Raw genomic sequence first — 21913 nt, forward strand, 5'->3', positions numbered from 1 at the left:
TAGCTTTGACTTTATTAAGTAGGGAAAAAAGGATCTAAAAGTTAAGCAAAATTATAATTTGGACACCGGTATTCATCATTATTTTTATTGCATTTACTATAATTGTGCATTAACAGATTGTACAATACAACATAATGCATAAATTATGATGAATGTAGTAAAAATAGTGGTAAATATATCACTACTATTATAATTTATTTGTCACGATTTAATATTATAACGTATGCATATAAGAGACAAGATAATTAAAATGTAAAAAATAAAGTGTAAAATAAATAGAAAATATACTATAATAATAAAATTTCGTAAACGAAAACTTATATAAAAACGAAAACGTTTTAAAAGAAAACGCCATTATCTGTTATTGGAGAGGCGGTCTTTTAGTTTAAAAAAGCCTAATAGTATCCGGTTACACATTTTATCCATATCATCGTTATTTATTATTTATTATTCATTATTTATTATTGTTATTAATATTATTATTATTATTATATATTTAATTTAATAGTATATACTGTATTAAATATACTATAGGCTTCTTTTTTTGCAAAAAAACGAAAACTCATATAAAAACGAGAACGTTTTCTAATGGAAAACGATCTTCAACAGGAAATACAAAAGGACTAGGGGAAAACGGGAAAGCTCGAGCTTAGAAAGCAACCAACTAAACAAAAACTAACTACAAACGAGCCTACCTAACAACCCCTAAAAACAAACATATCAAACAAAGAACCAAATAAAGACGAAATACAACGAATGAAAGCAACCAAAGAGAAACAAGACGAACCATAACAATCAACCTCGAGGAGCTGCCCTTTTCAATTTTCCATTGACCGTCTCTTTTAGAGAATTTTTTCCGGATCGATTCTCAATCTTGTAAGAAAACACATTAGTAGATCCATCACCCGGAACGGTCTTTCCGGCCAACTGTGTCATTATTGATGAAGAGATCGTTTTAATATAAGTTTATTGTATATGGGGAAAAAATGAACCAAGAAAAGAGTATTTATAATCTTTAGAAGCCTTTTAAATAAAACAAAAACAAAGACACAAATATCATAGGATGGTAAAAATACGCTTTAGAAATAAAACAAGTTTTCGAACCCTCGTTTCGCGCCGGGGGTTCGGTTTTCAATGTATTTTATTGCGTTTAGTTTGTAAAATTATTTCGTGGCTAATGATGATGTCGTTGAAGTGCAACTCGAGTTGAATTAAAAGGTATAACTCACGAAAGATTTAAATGTTATTTTAAATTAACAATATATGTGCATCTCCGCGTTTCGCTATGGAACTTTAGACTTTTAAAAATTTAACGCAAAATCAACATTTATGAAAAGTACCTCAAATATTTAGCTTTTTTTAAAAAGCGTCCGTTTTGCGTATAGTTAGTGATATTGTGTTCCTAAAATTATTTCGAGTTTAACGATGGTGTCGGAAAAATTTAACTCGTTGTGAGCGAGAAGATATGATCCGTTGAATATTTGGGTGGAGTTTATTTAAGTTTTTTTTATGAAAATGGTTATTTGACAGTTTACCCCCCTATTTGGGGGGTCGTTTTGAATTTATGAAAAAAGCGTAGGGGGCTTTATTGGTGTAATGAAAGTTAGTTAAAATAAAAAAAAGGTAAAATGACAAAAATACCCCTGGTTACTATTCACCATTTTTGTCTATTAGATAATAACTAGTTTTCGAACCCTCGCTTCGCGCCGGAGGTTCGGTTTTCAATGTATTTTATTGCGTTTAGTTTGTAAAATTATTTCGTGGCTAACGATGATGTCGTTGAAGCGCAACTCGGGTCGAACTAAAAGGTATAACCCACGAAAGATTTAAATGTTATTTTAAATTAACAATATATGTGCATCTCCGCGTTTCGCTATGGAATTTTCGACTTTTAAAAATTTAACGCAAAATCAACATGTATGAAAAGTACCTCAAATATTTAGCGTTTTTTAAAAAGCGTCCGTTTTGTATATAGTTAGTGACATCGTGTTCCTAAAATTATTTCGAGTTTAACGATGGTGTCGGAAAAATTTAACTCGTTGCGAGCGAGAAGATGTGACGCGTTGAATATTTAGGTGGAGTTTATTTAATTTTTTTTTTTTTTTTTGAAAATGGTTATTTGACAGTTTACCCCCTATTTGGAGGGTCGTTTTGAACTTTTGAAAAAAGTGTAGGGAGCTTTATTGGTGTAATGAAAGTTAGTTAAAATTAAAAAAAGAAAAAGATGAAATGACAAAAATACCCCTGATTACTATTCACCATTTTTGTCTATTAGATAATATAGTAATTAAACAAGTAATTGGGTCAGTCCGTTATGCTGAGCTCAATTACCATTTTGCCCAACAGGTTGATAAATATAGTAATAATAGAGTGAACACTGAACCATAATTTCAAATGATATGTTATTAATTAATATATAAAATGTTTCCCCTTTTTTCCGGAAAAAAAAAAAGAAAGAAAAAAAAAATCATCACTAAGAAATCCTTCTTCCAATGTTGAAACAACACATGAACTTTGGTGCCCTCGAACCCGGATTTACCTGAAAAATGATTGACAAAGCCTTTGTAATAACATAAATGTAATTAGTTCTTGATTTAAAGTCCCTTAGGGCATATACAAGGGCGGATCTTAATGGAACCCAAAGGGAGTATACGCCCCACCTGGATTTAACGGATAAAAAAAATTTACACTAAAAAAAAAAAAATTTTTACTAAAAAATAAGGTTTTTATTAGTGTTTACCCCCACTGGAAATGAAAAATTTATTAAATTTTTTCATCCGCCCCACTTGTCTTTGAGTTCAAGTTCTGTCACTGGGGCATAAGATAAGAAGCATTAATTACACTTAAACTTTTCAATAATAATATAATAAGCATTTAATAAACTACTTATATTTCCATTTGTACATTCATATTAATTACGGATAATGTTATTTATGGAAGGTTTTGGTTTAATAATTGTTTGTTATCATGTGCTCAAGGGCACAAGTTAGAAATTCCCTTTTCGGGCTGGGCAAAACGTTTTCAAAACGATAAAAGAACAACATAATAGCTTAACTTAAGGACGGCAAAACCTTAACATATAAATACGTTTTATAAAAATTCAATCCTCGTTGCACGCCTGCAGGTCCGCCCCTAGTAGTTACAACAAACATTAGTTGAAATTAATAACTTACCGTGACTGGTTCAACCCTCGCATCACCCGACTTCGAAATCCTTTTCTCGGTCTCCTGCTCCATTTCCGTCCAAAAGTGAGCCCCGATTCCAGCCGAAGATGATCTCCGGCCAAAACTCGAGCCCCGACTCTTTTCTGATGTTTTCGACTCTTCATAAGCTTCATTATCATTTATATTTACATACATTCTTGTTTCTTCCGGGATCCCAATCTCGCGAACAATACCAACCTTACCTGCCTGCATCTTATGATCACCATCGTAACCAATCAATGATTTCTGAAAATCTATCGAAAAACACGCCTCACTAAGCTGAAAGCTTTGCATTGATTGATCATGTGGAAAATTTGAACTCTTTGTTATTAGATCCATTAGCTCGTCTCGTCGCTGATTATCTCTTATTTGATCGGTTAATTTAGGCTGTTGTTCAACGTGCGATTCTAACGACACTTTATTAGTAAGCACGGACGAAAGATGAGCATCAAATTCGCATAAATTACAATGATACACCCAACCACTGTAACTTGGCTTATCACACAAATCGCATTGGAAATCATAAACGGGCACAAATTCAATGTTTAAAGAGTGTCGATGCAAAGGTGTTTTCATTGACAAAGGTGCCGCTAAACATAAAGTATGATAGTAATCAACGCATTTAGAACAACGATAGTAAAAGCCTTTGATCGTTGTTTCGCAAGATTTGCATTTGATCGGGAGATTAGTAGTAGGGAAAGTTTCGAGGGTGAGGTTGTGATTTGGGTCAGACGGGTGAGTGACGTTTTCGGGCATACTGAAGCATACTTGATGAAGATAAAAACCGCATAATTTGCACTTGTAGTAGAATTTTCCGGGTGATATTGTTTGTCTGCAGCCGGAACAAGTGGCTTCCCCGTGTGGTCGTAATTTGGTGTAGTCTAGCGAATGATCGTGGCTGAAATGGATGTACTGGGACTCGTCTTTCTTGGACTCCATTTTGGATGGTTTATGAAGAATTTGATGTGGGTTTTAAACAGGTATTATGGAGTTTTATGTGTTTTGTGGGTTGAAAATACTTGACATTGATGTTATCATTGACTAGGAATTTGGAGTATTGTTTTTCGGTTGGAAAATGATGTGAAGATGATTAGTTTAAGTTTGAAGTGTTAGGCGGCCATTTGGGCTGAAACCTATGCATTCTTGATGGATATTCCACCTCATTTGATGGTGTCGATGTAAATGTATGTTGTTTGTGCTTGGACGGCTATATTCTTAAATTTTATTTTATTTTTTTTATTATTTTTTTTTTTGTGTGTTTTTTTTCTTTCCATAATTGGAGATAAATATAAGGGTGTGTTGGGGAGTCGGAATTATCAGACAAACTAAGGATGACAACTCTAACAAAATATTTAAGTCACTAATTAAATGTATTCTCAAAGATAACTTGATGACTACTAAAGAGTAAGATTGCACACATCCGAGTAAAAATACCGTCATTATCACTACGTACTCTCATTGTAGCACGATTTACATACTATGACATGTTTTTTATTTTTCTCTAACCTTCCATTCATAAATTAATTAAATTAATTGTATATCATCAATGTAAATTATTAGGCACATAGAACAATTTTAATATTGAAATAAGGCAACAAAATACATACAACTGTTATTTTATTTTAAATTAAATTAATTTTGTTTGTTTTAAATGAATGTTTGATGTTGCATTGAATAGTTAACCGAAAGTAATGTAAAAAATTCATGTTTGTATAACTAGGTTTTCACTATTAATTTGAAGAAACTTCACATAGTAATTACCAAAAGAGCAGGCACAAATCATATCAACTCTAAGCAGCCATACTTAACATTAAATAAGATCTCCCAAAGCAGAAACTCGAATGGGTTATTTTACCCGCTTCTTAAAACTTATCCATTTTATCCGTTAGAGCTAAAATAAAACAGGAATCAACCCATTTGTAGGTAACGAATTCAGATTACTGCATCTAACCTAGCGTATGTACTGCATATAGACTAGAGACATATAGAGTCCTAAAGGCATACCAGCTTTTGACTCACCAATGCTCTGAAACACCAACTCTTGAATTCTTTGAATTGTATGACTAATAAATCATGAGAATAGAATAAAGTGAGATCATATAACTGAGTGTTGCATACGGGTAAAGTTCCTTTGACTTTGGTGTTCAATGTTGCTATGCTTATAGTTACGGTACACTGTTTCCAATTGGTCATACTAACTCCAATTGAGCTGTGAAATCTTGTACTCCTAAATCCTGGTACAAATCACGTACAAAACCAAGAATTGCTTGATCATCCGCCCCCTTCTTCACCTGTTAATTCATAGGAATAAAAAACTTACACATATTACATATTGTATGTGTTTCAACTTCCAATTATTATCTCTTAAAATATACCTGCAGTGAGACTGATCCAACAACATGACCAGGCACATATTCCCAAAACCGGGCTTCAGATACTTCATTAACATCTTCTAGAGAAGCCACCTAATAAAAATATGTGTTAACAAACAACCTTGCAACATTGTTTTGATAGCAATCAAGAAGCAACACCATTTTGTAGAAAATTTTCTCTTAAATAAATAAAAATTATGAATTTTAAAAAGAATAATACCTGCCTCCAGCATTTGGTCAATGCTGAGGAATAGATACTAGGTGGGGCCTCCTGTAGAAGGATACCACCGCTTGTTTTGAAAATCGGCATAGCAAGCATAAATACAGTGAATGAAACTAGTCCCAAACACAAAACTTCAGCATTTTCAACACTGAAAAACCGAGAATGTGAAAAGTAAAGTACTTTCTTCATGTTAACGTTAATTTATAATTAAGTATTCGTTTGTCAATAACATAAGAATATAACTTACCTGAGGCTTAATAGCCAGGAAGCCAGAATCAAGCCTGCACTGGAAAAAAAAAATGACAGAATACAAGCTTTAAGATAAGTTTTATGCGTATGAATGTCAAGGTTGAACACATCAAACATGTGTAGTCTCAATAAGAACATTACAAAAATATCCAGTGCCTTAAAAAAATCTCACCAGAACAACATATATCAGTAGAGATAGATTCATACCTGCGAATGGAATCAGCAACAACATGCAAGCAAATCGAGTGGCAGTTCATATCTTCAGCATTTCTATAAACTGGAATCAGAAAGATAACTTGAAATTAAAAAATAAGGACTTCTAGTAAATAACAACATTTATCTGTTTACTTATTTTCTCTTTAAAGTCATCTTATTCATATAGGAGGGTTTATGGAAATAGATGGCTATATGCGGTAATCAGAAAATGATAAATTGATGTTTACTTTTGTCTGAATGAAGTAAATTTAGATAGAAAACGATAAACTTATCACCAACTTGAATACTACTCGTATCTTTTTAGTTCTATTTAATAAATGATAATAAACGTTTTAAAAATCTCGTTATGAACTGTAAACATGTGAAACAAATATTTAAACAACAACAAAAATATGACAGAATAAACAGTGGCGGAAACAGGAAACTTTTTCACCGGGGGTCGAAAAGTTTTATAAAAGCTTAGCAACTTTTTTTGGGCAAAATATAAAGGTTTTTCAGCAAAATATTGACGCTTTTGGGCAAAATACGAAGGTTTTTGGGCAAACTATGGAGGCTTTTGGGCTAAATATGGAGGCTTTGGGGCAAAATATGGAGGCTTTTGGGCAACAAAAAAAAATCCACTGGGGTCAAAATCTAAAAATCCAAAAGTTTTGCACTAAAAATTACAAATCCACTGGGGCTGGGTGCCCCCCCCTTGTCCCTTGATATTTTCGCCAGTGCGAATAAGCCTTAACTTAATAAACTTCATTAATACCCAAATAAACAGGCCCCTAGACTTGCCTAAGACCTCTTTGAAGGATAATTAAAGATGAATTTAAAATTAGAAAACCTGATGCCTATAACTGAAAGTAAACACACACACACACACACAACTCATCATTATCTTTTTTTTTTTTTTTTTTGAAAAGCAAGATAATTTTATTGATAAGGAAATGATACAACGAGAATTACAACATGAATAACACTAATTTGAGCGAAACTCGAGGACCTATACTAGATATATCGGAGCAGTATTATCAAACTTAACATCAATCACCATTACCCTCATCATCTACTAATACATAAAAAGGATTGTTTGTTTTAATTCTATCTTTGGAATATGTCTTATTATTACCTTCACCATCAATGCCCTTCCCTTTATCTGTTTTCCTTAAAACATTCTGATTTCGATTTTTCTGGGACTCCACATTCCAATTTGTTTCCTCCACAGCAATATTGTCTTTAATACCATGATTATTCTTAACTGCATTTTGCTTGATACCTTTTGCTTCTGTTGATTGCCATTGACTTTTATTATTATCAAAATTCAACTTATGAGATACCCTTCCTTTCTGACTAACAACTTTAGAACCGTCCTCAACACACTGGTTATTTAAATCAACTGTTTCACCATCATTGTTGTTTTTCAAAGCGTCTTTTAACACTTGTGCTGAAACTTCATCTTCTGTTTTAGGCCTAATTTTACAAGTATTAAAAGAGTGCCCAAACACTTTGCAATGAGTGCATAAAGGCGGTTTCCATTGATAAGTCACCTCAAGTTTACCCACTTTGGCTGGAAAAGAACCAATCACAGGATAGGAAAATTCGACAAAGCTAGGAAGGTCATCAGCTGCATTGACTTCAGTCAAAACTCTAGCAAAACCTAGTCTTCCACTTTTACTTAAACATCTCTCTGAAGTAACTTTGTCCATCAACATAGGCCTACCAATACCACTAACAAGTTTACCTATACTTCTGCCATTCCATAGTTCAATGGGTATATTGTGAATGCAAATCCAAATTGGAACTTTTTCAGGTTCAATTTTTTCAAGCCAAACCCCAGGTTCCCACTGATTCACGAAAAAAGGAACATTATTAACTAACCATGGACCACTCTCAAGAACCTCCTTCATACCCTTTTCGTTATTAAATTTGCATAAATAAAATCCTGCAGCTGTTTTGACGATTTCTTTAAGGTCATACCTTCGCCACATTCTCCTTAGATGGGCATTAACAACCCTATATTCCATAGAAATTCCAATAAAATACCCATATAATTGAAGAGAAAAAGCACTACCGCCCTTCTTAACCTCCTCGGCGGAGAAAACTACTCTTTTGACCATTAGACATTAAAACTGGAGGAATGAACTCCATTTTTAATTCTTCTTCATCTTTGGTTTGTTTTAAGAAGTCAGCAAAAGTGATGTTTGGATTTACCCATGCTCTTGGGGATTTAGTATTTGCATTGCCTTGCCCATCACTAGTCCCAACCCCTTCCATTGTTGTAGATTTAATCCCAGAAACAACATTATCTTTATCACCGCTATTATTATCCTGCGTATTCATTAAATTTACATTGTCACCCAATGTAAATTGGGAGAAATCATCAGGAACAACAATTGACTCTCTAATACCATCATTCTTAAATAACTTAACAGCATTCTCAGCAGCAGCCACTAGGTTTACATCAACCTCATTATAGCTACCATCTTTTGAACTTTTAAAGAATACAACAGGACTAGCCGGTTTAGCAACAGCAATAGTTTCACCAATAGATTTAGCAATAATATCATAGTTACTAGCAACAATATCATCAATAGAATGATCAGTTACAGCAGAATTCTTACCATACCCATCTTTCTTCCTGTTACCCTTGCGTTTTTTAATTACTTCAGGGAGAATTTTTTCATTAGCAGGAATAGAAGAATCACCAACATAAGGAACAAATTGAGCACTCTTCTTTTCCTTTGACGGACCATCCCCAACTTCAATCAGCTGGTTCACTATACCCTTCCTCTTTCTAGAACTATAGGTTTTCAGAATCTTCCCTTCTGAATCACGATTATCCTTCCCAAGTTGATCAATTGGCACATCTCCCTCGTTCTTATTTGGCTGATCAACTTCATCTACCATCAGATTGGAACGTACGACGTCATTCATAATCGGAGATGAACGATCCCCATCAGAATCAGATGAAAACACTTCTCCACTTTTAGAAGCCGCATCCGATGTTCCACGACTAACCGATCGGTTTCGCAAAATCCTAGTAGCAGTGTCCGTTAAATCTTGGTACTTTTTCTTCTTCTTGGACACCATGATACTCAGCAGATAGCAATAACAGAGATAGCAGGTATCTCAGTACTATAACTCAAATTTGAAAGCGACAAATCAGACCAATACTCACCTGGGTTTTGGTCGGAGATCTAAGATAGTCTTACTGGAAGAGAACGGCAGAAAACGGCGGTGCAACAGAGGCTCACGCGCCGGCGCGTGGAATACCGGCAGCTGAGCAAGGCGGCGCGTGGGAATGGCAGTGGTGGTCAGAACTGAATGAAAATTTCAGGGTTTGCAATTCGAGTATGTATGAATCGATTGGCGGGGGTGGTGAGATGCAAAAATCAAAAGAAAAAACTAAAAATTCGAGTGGTGGAAGGCAGTGAACAGTGGCCGGATCGCCCTTTTAGGAGAGAGAGAAAAAGATTCAGAAAAAACCTAACTCATCATTATCTACATGCTGATGAAAAACGTTACACTTACCAAGACTAACACGGGCAAAGTTCCTGAAGAACCAAATGCCGATGAGATTCACTAACAAGTTTGTCACTGCAGAAACGACTAAGTAATGCCTGCAATTGATAATGATAAAAGATATTAAAAAATCCTTCATATCAAAACCAACTGAACACCAAAAACGAACAATTACATAGTTTCTAAAGCATCCCCAAACAAATTAATCTCAACAAATCTAATTAAGATTGTTATTAATAATAACATTAAACCAGTGATCACTTATATATCAAGTCATAAAGACCTAACAAACTAGTTACATAAAACATTTACTTAGGTAAAATGCGGCTTCGAGACAGATATAAATATCCGACGTTACTTATATGCCTTGGAAACAGATAACTATTTCATGCCATTACATCATACGTGATGAATTGAAAATCTTAATAAACGCCATCAACAAACATCTAAGAGTAATAAGTTGCTAAAGTAGATCGACACAGATGACTCACTTGTGCTCAGATTCATCTTGTACAAACGCGTGAAGCGCTTCAACAGCCAATGAAAATGACATGAACAAAAGAAATAGCTGTCTAAACATGAACCACAATAAAACATCACCACGTTAACCCCAGGAATACAAACAGTGAACAATAAACCGAAACAAATGCAAACATATTAAAACAGCATCTTAAAAATCAGACAAAAACTGTGCATACTTACAGAGTTAGTGAAAGCAGATAAAACTTCTAATCTTTTGTACCTGATATCAACAACCAGTCAATTTAGCCTAAAGGATGTCAATAATAAGTCACTAATGACAAATTTAACTTACCCATAAGTATACGCTCGATCAGGCTTTCGTCGAGACACGGCCATTGCAAATAAAGAAAATGTCAAAAGACCACAACCAAATGTTAAATGAAATGCATCAGATACCAAACCTATAGATACAGATTAAACAAATAAGTATCCCATAAGCAATTCAGCAGTTGAACAAGCAACATTAAGTGAAATTAACATAGCTAATCTTTTCATCTGTTTATTTCCAGATCTAATTACGGTATGGAACAAATAAAATATAAAATCTATAATTGACAGTTTTTCTTTTTTATTATTGAAAGAATTAAAAGTTTCTTCATTTGTCCATATCTTATCGCTACCATATTCCCGTTGATTTGAAATCGGGAATGCGTTGATTTTGGATGACGTGCGAGACAGAGAAGGGTTTGTTGAAGAAATTATTGATGACGCGGGAGGTTGTTCACGTTGGGATGAATTTTGGCGGGAAAAGGCGAATCGACGGTCGAAATCGACGGCGTTCCATGAGCGAGGTGTCTCGGATTCGAGTTTTTGGTAATCGAAGTGGGGTTTTGAGTCGATGTTTCGATCGGAAACACAAACCCTAGATCTTTCCATTTCTTGGGAAGAACTTGTGAAATCAAAAACCGTTAAAGATCAGATTGGAAATATCGACGTAGACTTTGACTGAAAAGTCAAACTCCATTGCTCCTAGTTCTTGGTTAAAAAAAAAAAAAAAACTACTAGAGTAGTATGTGGTAAAAATAACCTTGATTTTGTAACGTGATACGTAAATTATAAAAGTAGTAATCAAAATAATATTTTTAAAGTTGACTGATTTCGAGTCAAGTAATATTATCGACACATTTTTATTTTTATGTTAATCTTAGGGTCTCTTCCAGAAAAATTATATAAAAAAGATAAAATGAGAGGGAGGGTAATAAAGGGGAGGTGATTGAATCTTTCCAATTTGAATGAAAAGGGATAAGGAAAAATTACACTGAATATTTTATTTCTTTTCATTTCTTTTCTCTCTGAAATTGAACTCTGAAACACAATTGTCATTTTGTTTCCTTTCCATTTCTCTTTCTTTCTCTTTAAAAATCAACTCTAGAACAGAGCCTTAGTGAGATTGTTCCTCCACTACTATACCCGACTATGCATGCATGGACTATTGACTTGTCCCCATTTTCATTCCTTATTGTGTCGTTTTGATACATATCATTCGTAAATGTTAATGCAAGGGTGTTCGGAAAGGATGTAGTTATTAGTCGAACATTGTCATTATGTATGGACCTCACGATGTGAAAGTTAAGCTAAGAATGTGAGAAAATCTTGAAAACATTGTAGGTAACAGTGGGTCGGCATGATTCATTTGTGGTGATTTTAATGAAGTTACAGAGCATTCCATGAGGCTAAATTGTAGTTTTGTTGCTTAGTGCTTCAACGACTTTATAAATGATTGATTAAAATTATTCTTTATGGAAAGAAATTCACTAGAATGGTACTACCTCCGTCTCATCTTAAGTGTCCACCTTTTCATTTTGGAATGTCCCATTTCAAGTGTACACTTGATGTTTCAACCAATCAGAATAGGTTATTTTTGATAGAGAAGATTTCTGATTGGTGGAGAATGAAGTTAGTGGGATTTTCTAAAACTTTGTACAAAAAGTAAGTGGACACTTATAGTGGGACGGATGGAGTATTAAATTAGGGTTTAGTATTATTGCCAAAGTCCGTTTACGAAATACATTAATCGACGCCGGTGGATAAATAGTTGATAAACTGGATACTTGATGTAATTGACGGTGTTTTTATTATTATTATTATTATTAATTATTATTAAGGGTTTTGAGGATGAGGATAGAGAGTTTGACTGGAGGTACAGAGACAGCAGGTCGTGGCGGCAGAGTAGTTAGGTCTTTGTATCAGACCCGCTCTGATACCAACTTAAACAATGGAACTCGTGGGTATTATGTTTTATTAGTCTATTTATAGATTACATAGTATATAATAAAACCCTAAACTAAACCCTAATCGACAATAAGCCCACAAACGGACTTGGTCCATAATACTTAGCCCACGTCTGTTGTTTAACAAATAGGTATTAAGGTAGCTGGGTTTCTAATTTCGAAGCAATTTCTACATATTTGAAGCAATCCATCATCAATTGCCTTGGAGGGAAAATTATCGGACCATGTTAGAATATTTCATTTACTATGTGCCATTTTACTATTTATATTGTACACCCCTAATGTTTGCATTAACGACATTATTTACCTTAACTAACTTTTGGCAGTTATTTGGTGGAAATAATCACCATAACTATATATTTTAGGGATGTGACAATCTTCTCAATATGTTTTCACTTTATGATTCTCTCATGAATACCATTAATTATGTGAGAAATCATTCCGTCGGATGTCTTGACATCACTATTGAAATCGATAATCCCTTGTTTGTTTTATCATTCAATCATAAGATTCAGTAGGTTCTACAATCAAATAAGTTTACTTTTTTGCTCTTGTTATGATGTTATGTGATTATATGATATTGATCATGCATATTGATGATGTACTAATTCAATAGATCATTGTTCATTTTTTTAAAGATAGAACCATTGACTTTGGGTCCATGTATATAGTATAGAGATCTTTGATAAATGATTAAAACTAATGGGGTTGATCAAATAATATATGGGTGGAAGGACAATGCACCCCTATACTTTGTATTTGAGCATATATAACTTCATATCCAAGAACCATCGTAGTCCTCACTAAAATACTCCCTTGAATATAATATTATTAAAATATTCATTTTACAAAGACTAGAACGAATTTGATAACACCCCAATCTAAACAACTTTCATTTCTGCAGTTGTTTCAAGAGCTCATGATTATCATTTTAAAAGTATCACAATTGATATTCTTTTTATTTATTTTTATTATTATTATTATTATTATTTTGTGAAGAAACGAAAACTATATAATTAATCTTTCTCGAAAAGAGAAAAAGAAAAAACAAGAATAAGATACAAGAAGCATACATGATCAAGACTCAAAAACAGTAAACTAAACCTAACGACATAACTCGAGCTACAACTAATTAAGTGCGAGGCATACTGAGAGCCAACAAGAAAAACACTGCATAAAAAATAATAAAATAAAACGTGTTATATATCTATCAATAATTCAAACATGTGGACAATAATTAAGGTAGACCAAAGTCTATGAATGTACAGGATGTATGCCAATATTTTCTAATTGAGAATAGTAAATATTTGTAGTATATATATGCAAGCAAATGTAATCAGTTAGAGTACCCATTCATATACATATATGAAATATATATTTCTATCTCCATCCATTATTACTCTTTCATATTCAAGTATTGTGCAGTATGTGATGACCCGTCCTAATCCATCCGGACGAAGTCCATATCGATCATAAACGATTCACAACAGTTGATTACATCGCGAGGTACTTGACCTCTATATGATACATTTTACAAACATTGCATTCGTTTTTGAAAAGACAATCTTTCATTACATCGAAAGTTGACAGGCATGCATACCATTTCATAATATATCCAACTATAATTGACTTAATAATAATCTTGATGAACTCGACGACTCGAATGCAACGTTTTTTGAAATATGCCATGAATGACTCCAAGTAATATCTATAAAATGAGCAAATGCACAGCGGAAGATTTCTTTCGTACCTGAGAATAAACATGCTTTCAAGTGTCAACCAAAAGGTTGGTGAGTTCATTAGTTTAACATAAATAATCATTTCCATTATTTTAATAGACCACAAGATTTTCATTTTCAGTTCTCATAAATAAACGTCCCATGCATAGAGACAAAAATATCATTCATATGGATTGAACACCTGGTAACCGACATTCACAATATGCATATAAGAATATCCCCATCATTCCGGGATCCTCCTTCGGACATGATATAAATTTTGAAGTACTAAAGCATCCGGTACTTTGGATGGGGCTTGTTGGGCCCGATAGATCTATCTTTAGGATTCGCGTCAATTAGGGTGTTTGTTCCCTAATTCTTAGATTACCAGACTAAAAAGGGGCATATTCGATTCGATAATCCAACCATAGAATGTAGTTTCGATTAATTGTGTCTATTTCGTAAAACATTTATAAAAGCAGCGCATGTATTCTCAGTCCCAAAAATATATATTGCAAAAGCATTTAAAAAGGGAGCAAATGAAACTCACATATTGTATTTCGTAGTAAAAATACATATAACGACATTGAACAATGCAGGGCTGGCCTCGGATTCACGAACCTATATCATTCGTATATATATTAACACACGTAATTGTAATCGAATAATTATATATATATTATTAGTCGTGATATAATTTTTATATTACTAATTTAGCTACTTCATTATATATTCATTTTATATATGAAAATATTTATATATTTAAAATATGAGTATTAAATATATTTTTATATAATTAATCTTTTATTTACAAAGTACTAGTTATAATAGTATCAAAATAAGTATAATGATAATAAAATAATTTTAATAATACTAGTAAAAATAATGATAGTATTAATAGTAGTTTTAACCAAATGGTAGATTAAAAGTAATGATACTTTTAATAATAGTTATGTTAATCTTTAATAATATAATACCGCTTATGATAATTATATTAATGAAAATGCTAATATTAATAATAATACTTGTGTCAATCCCAATAATACTAATATTTATAACATAATACTAATGATAATATTAATAATATTACATTCTAATAATACTAGTAACAATAATAATATTAGTAATAACAATAATAATAGTAATTATAATTGAAATTTTAGTTAGGTTAATTATAACAAATGGTAACTTTTATTAGTAATAATAATGATAATAATTACTATACTAATCCTAATAACAATAACAATAGCTAACAATGACAATAATAATAATAATAATAATAATAATAATAATAATAATAATAATAATAATAATAATAATAATAATAATAATAATAATAATAATAATAATAATAATAATTTTGAGAACTACCTCATAAAAACGGATCCTAAAAAGAAAAGACCCCTGCAGGGCTCGAACCCGTGACCTCTCGGTTCAACAAGCACACACATAACCATCCCTCCACTTTTACTTTTCTGAAATAACTAGAATTCTAATCCTTTTATCCCACTCGTTTGCGGCCCAAACTGGAATCCAACATAAATATTTAAGTTGGGTCACGGCCCAAGTTTTTCACAGCAGCTTCTATTTAAAAAAAATTGTGTTAGTCTAGTTTCGAACCCACGACCTCTTGTTTAAATGTAAACACCCTAACCATTCATCCGTTACCTATTTCTTGTTATAAGTCGCGATTTTAAATATATAGAATACACGAAACTGTTATCCTTTTCCTCTCAACTTCATCATCCGACGAGACCATCATCATCATTTAACATCATTTGATATCATCAACATATCATCATCACGTAATCATTATTTCATGTATTATTATCATAATCATATACTATCATCATCATCCTAATCTTAATTATCATATTATCATCGTGCATCCCCTCATCGTCATCATCACCGTGAACATCATCATCATCCTTATACATCATCATTCTCGAATCATTATTATCGAACCATATATCATCTCGTCATCATCAACCTTCTCTATTCATCGTCTTCGCCATCATTTCATCATGATCGCTTGAACAGAAAAATAAGAAACACGCTGTAGTAATCGTTTGAATGAAACAGAAATAGTTAGCAGATGCTGCTGCAGCTATGGTAGTCAAGGCAATGATTCCGATTGAAAATAGAAATTGCAGCCGTGAATGGTGGTTGTTGTAGTGTGCTCCGTCCACAACAGAATCAAGTTAGAGAAGTAATAGGTGCAGAAATTAATTCACGATAGTTTCATGGTTGGGTGATGATTTGTTGTTGAAATGGTAAACGAAGAAGAGGGAGTGAGAGAGGAGAGATGGTGGAGGTTGTAGAGGTCGGTTCACGATCAAAATTAAGGGAGAGAAGAGAGAAATGAGTGAGAGAGGTAGGGTAGTGATCATGGTTGCGGTGGTGATGGAGTTTATGGTAGAGGATGGTGGCGGTTTATGGTAGTGGCGTTCTCCCTCTCTTCCGATATACATATACATATATATAGATATATATTATGTATTATATATAATATTTACTATTAATAATAATAATAATTAAATAAATAAAAAATCATTAAACAGGTGAATGATTGGAGGCACAGTATCTATATAAGTTTTTCCTCTGCCGACAGTCGATCGAGGATAGTTATATCGTGTCCATTGCTAAACGATTAACGTATAAAAGTGTTCTTAAAAATCTCAAATTTTTAGATTAAATATATTTAATTATTTCACTCATTAACTGTTTGAAACCTGATCAAAAAGGTTCAATAATTATTTATTTTATGTTCCAATTTATATGTACGGAGTGCTAATATTTTATCTTAAAAGGGTAAAAATATTTTTAACAAATCTAAAATCTTCGTAATCAATTTACAGTCCAACTTTTATTTCAATCCTTCATGAACATGTACAATATCTATATTAAAACTAACAAAACATCAACCGAGTGTTACCGACGTTTGCCAACTAAGCTCGAAATCATTCATTTTCCATTTACTCTCTCTTTATATATAATCAGTTTTAAATAACAAGTTTTATCACATAAATATATATTATATATTTTTAAACAAATAGATTTAATATTATTTTATATATTTCCAAGTAGTATTTATATACACATTTATATACACACACATATATATGTATCTATTTACAAATAGTTGTTCGTGAATCGTCGAGAACAGTCGAAGGTCAATTAAATATATGAAACAGTTCAATATTTTTGAGATTCAACTTTACAGACTTTGCTTATCGTGTCAAAAATATTATATCGTATCGAGAGTTTGGTTTAAAATTAGTCGAAATTTTCCGGGTCACTACATAGTAAGTATAATAAAAGTAATTATAAACAATTGAATCTTAACACGTTATCAGCACGAAGTGCTCCGTATAATCAAGGTTTATCTAAGCAAGCACAAGTCACTAATCAAGGTAAGAAATTCTTTAACGATATCTTATATTATTTATTAGTAAGGTAAATATTATTATCATCATAAGTAAAATTATATTTCTGTAATCTAACTTTTATTAACTTCACTAACATTTATATTTATGTTATTTAAGTTATATATGGTCGGTTATACCGCCTGAATTATATTTATGTAATCTAACTTTTATTAACTTCACTAACATTTATATTTATGTTATTTAAGTTATATATGGTCGGTTATACCGCCTGAATTATATTTCTGTAATCTAACTTTTATTAACTTCACTAACATTTATATTTATGTTATTTAATATTTATATATGGTCGGTTATACCGCCTGAATTATATTTCTGTAATCTAACTCTTATTAACTTCACTAACATTAATATTTATGTTATCTAACATTTATGATTACTTATGCAATTAATCATTAATTTTTGTTTCATGCATACTAATGTTTATTCTTAAATTTATTATTTATGCATAATATGTTTATTCTCTTAATCTTCGTATTTATACTAAACGTATTTATACTAAATGTATTTATAGTAATCGTATTTATACTAATAAAATTCTTTTATTAAAATTATTATTAATACAACGAGTACATAATAGTCGTTAACGTCAACTAACGACGTTACAACGGTCATATATACATAACGGTTGTTAATGTCAACTGACGACGTTACAACGACTATATTTTTCAAATATAAAATAAACATCTTCGTTTTCACATTTTCACAAATCAATCTTCATTTTCTCAGATTACCATTCTCAAAAAGTTTTTGTAAAGATGATTCACACAAGGATGATTTTTCCTATTGTATTGGTCATACTAACTATCATCATTGTTGCTAATATACCATCGGGTGAACCTATATTCTATCCTGCCCTTGTGGTTTTATTATTTGTAATCATACCATTATTCTGTTATTTGCTACTTATGAATTTAAAATGATTCTAATTTCATGTTGTTAGAAATTAATTATGATTATGATTTATGTTGTTCATTTTTTTTATAATAGAAAATGTCGAATTTGAAAAGGCTTAAATTTGCTCCTTTAGAATCAAGTGGGAACAACTACTTAACATGAGTTATGAATGTAGAAAAACATCTCGAATCAATCGGTATTTTAGAAACCCTGAATGAAAATAACAATTGTTCTGAATAAGAGAAAGCAATAGCAAGTATTTTTCTTAGAAAACATATTGACGAGTCCTTAGGATCTACATATTATATGATCGAAGATCCAAGTGTATTATGGAAAATACTCAAAGATAGATGCGATATTAATTATCAAGAAATAACGGTGATCCATGAAAGAATAAAACTGAAGATGTTAGTAGACGCTCTGATAAGAATTTCGGAGATTCTTATTAATGATCTGGTTACATGGATCATCAGTCTAGTATTTCTTGAATACATGAACATCTTGTTTATCTCTACAAATAAGTCCCAAAAGAAAAGAAAACGAGAGTGAATTTGTTGAAAAATCTTGATTAAATAAACCCTGAGCTACCTTGAGACTTGAATGGTTTGAATTTTCTAAGATGCCTAGCTTGTTATGTATCACTCATAAATAAATGGTTTTAGACCATAACGCATATGTTTATTACGTGTTATCTTTTATGTACTTCAGATTGTAACTTGTTTATAGGTAATATAATTTGATTATCTTGCTGAAATATAACTCATTATTTGCTTATCTTATTTGAAGTTTAGTATGAATCCTGCTGAAATACAACATCAATTAAATGGTAAAGACCTATGTATTGCAGATAGTGGTAACATATACACTATGATCAAATCTAAGAAATATTTCATTGATTTAAATCAAATGAAGGAATTATAAATACTATATCAGGTTTTGCAAACTTGATATAAGGAACGGAAAAGGCAAAAATTCATATTACCAAATGGTACGAATTTTTTGATAAACAATGCTTTGTTTTCTCCCAAATCAAAGATAAATTTGTTAAGTTTCTCTGATATATATCATAATGGATATGATTAAAAGCGCATATGATAAAAAGCGCAACGCATATGATTAAAAGCGCATATGATAAAAGGCGCATATGATAAAAGGCGCATATGATGAAAAGCGCAGCGCATATGATTAAAAGCGCATATGATAAAAAGTGCATATAATGAAAAGCGCAGCGCATATGATTAAAAGCACATATGATAAAAAGCGCATATGATGAAAAGCGCAGCGCATATGATGAAAAGCGCATATGATGAAAAGCGCATATGATAAAAAGCGCAGCGCATATGATTAAAAGCGCAGCGCATATGATTAAAAGCGCATATGGTGAAAAAGATATATGATGAAAAGCGCATATGGTGATTGATGAAAAAGCGCATATGGCGATTAATGAAAAGCACATATGGTGATTAATGAAAAGCACATATGGTGATTAATGAAAAGAATATTGAGAAAGAATCACCAATATTTCTTGAAAGAATTCAAGGTTATATATATATGGACCAATTCATCCATCATCTGGACCATTTTAATATTTTCATGGTTCTAATAGACGCATCTAGCGGATGGTCTCATGTTTGTGTGTTATCAAGCCGTAATATGGTACTTACAAAGTTTCTTGCACAAATTATTAAATTGAGAAGACATTATTCTGATTACACCATTAAAAGGATGAGACTTGATAATGCTGGTGAGTTTGTGACGCCCCGTACAAAACCATCGTGTACGGATCATCAACTACGGGATCATTACAAGGTCAAACACTATATGCTGTTTGAAAACCATTTTTGCATTCATAAAAGATAGCGTTTACAAAAGATAACGTGACACAAAGGTCGTTACAAAGTCATTATTTGAAAATAACATAAATTACGAATGCAAAAGAAAAGTTCCATGATTGAGACATCTCTAAGTAATGCAGCGGAATTCTAGCACAGCAGGTCCTTAACAGCAAGTTTAAACACCAAGACAGCAAGTCTAAACAGCGGAAGCAATAAACCTCTAAACACCTAAGAAAACATGCTTAAAAACGTCAACAATAATGTTGGTGAGCTATAGTTTAAGTTGTAACAGTAATGTAAGGTAGGCCATGAGATTTCAGTGTTTCAAAACAGTATGAAAAGTATATGTTTAACCGTGGGCACTTGGCAACTAACTTAACCTTTGTAACCCCCTAAAAGTACACTTGGCGAGTGCGTATGTTTACGAAGTATTAAACACCCGTTAAATGCTAGCGCGACTAGCCCGAGTGGGGATGTCAAACCCTATGGATCCATATCTAAGATTCGAGTTCACCGGTTCAAAGACCAATGACTAAACGTTACCGAGCTAAGGGAAAAGTTTATGCTATTGTATAACCCACACATATATAAAATTTAAGTACTCGTGCCTAGTATGTAAAACATAAAAAGCGCATGTATTCTCAGTCCTAAAATAGTTAGAGTAAAAAGGGATGCTATAACTCACAATGATAAGAGCGGTAAAGTCGATAATGAAAGTATGCAAGTAGTAAGTCGGTCTGAAAGGTAGTCAACCTAAGTCAAAGGTTACTAGGTCAGTATGTTATCCTTATAAGTTCTAATAGTGCATAAAATAAGTTTAAGTGTCATCATCATCATCATTCATCATCGTAAAAGTTAAGTAAGTTTAACAAGTATAGAGGTCGAAACAATAGTCTGACATTGATCAGCTGCTACAGCCTCTAAGTAAATCGAAAAGACGCATAATCAGTGGCTATGGCTCCGTATGGGAGTCCTCTAGTTTCTGACCAATTTCCAGAACCAAACTCGTCTTCATTTGACTGTGGTGACGGTTTAAGTGCGAGTAGGTCAGAAATTTCAGCACAACGTTACAAGGGTGTAATGATTTTGAAAAGGCCATAAATCCCAAACCGTAACTCGGATCGAGGTGAGTCTTAAACGAAAGGTCATATACTCGAACCAGGATATCTGAAAATCAACTTTTCCAGTAGCCCATGAGCCTGATCAGATCCCGAAAACAGTAAGCAAGGTGCTCCGGTGGGGTTCTTAGTGCTTGATGCTCATCACGGTTCTCATCCTTGATGCTTGTAGCTTCAAGTGTACAACTCGTTGACGGGTTAGCATCACCTTGACCAAGATTCTACCATCAACACACAATATGTTAAGACCAAGTAAGAACACAACTCATTTAAGAGTCTTAGATGGATGATGAACCAAGGTTACATCATATCCTTAGTCTTAACACAATTACAAGTTACATTTACAACTAAAGCTACAAATTTTACTTCAATCAAG

General features: G+C 32.5%; 1 protein-coding gene and 1 pseudogene across 1 annotated transcript; both read right to left on the reverse strand.

Annotated features, from left to right (window-relative positions):
• Window positions 1-2425: 2425 nt before the first annotated feature.
• Window positions 2426-4151, reverse strand: LOC139876607 (uncharacterized). Its single transcript, XM_071863953.1, has 2 exons — window positions 3174-4151; window positions 2426-2539 (listed from the first exon to the last, which is right to left on the reverse strand). Exons 1-2 carry the CDS (start codon window positions 4140-4142, stop codon window positions 2474-2476), a joined length of 1035 nt encoding a protein of 344 aa, XP_071720054.1. The 5' UTR covers window positions 4143-4151; the 3' UTR covers window positions 2426-2473.
• Window positions 4152-4985: 834 nt separating this feature from the next.
• On the reverse strand, window positions 4986-11229 carry LOC139876616 (metal tolerance protein C2-like; annotated as a pseudogene).
• Between the last annotated feature and the right edge of the window lie 10684 nt (window positions 11230-21913).

This window comes from Rutidosis leptorrhynchoides, chromosome 1 (assembly GCF_046630445.1).
Source record: "Rutidosis leptorrhynchoides isolate AG116_Rl617_1_P2 chromosome 1, CSIRO_AGI_Rlap_v1, whole genome shotgun sequence".
Lineage (NCBI taxonomy): Eukaryota > Viridiplantae > Streptophyta > Magnoliopsida > Asterales > Asteraceae > Rutidosis > Rutidosis leptorrhynchoides.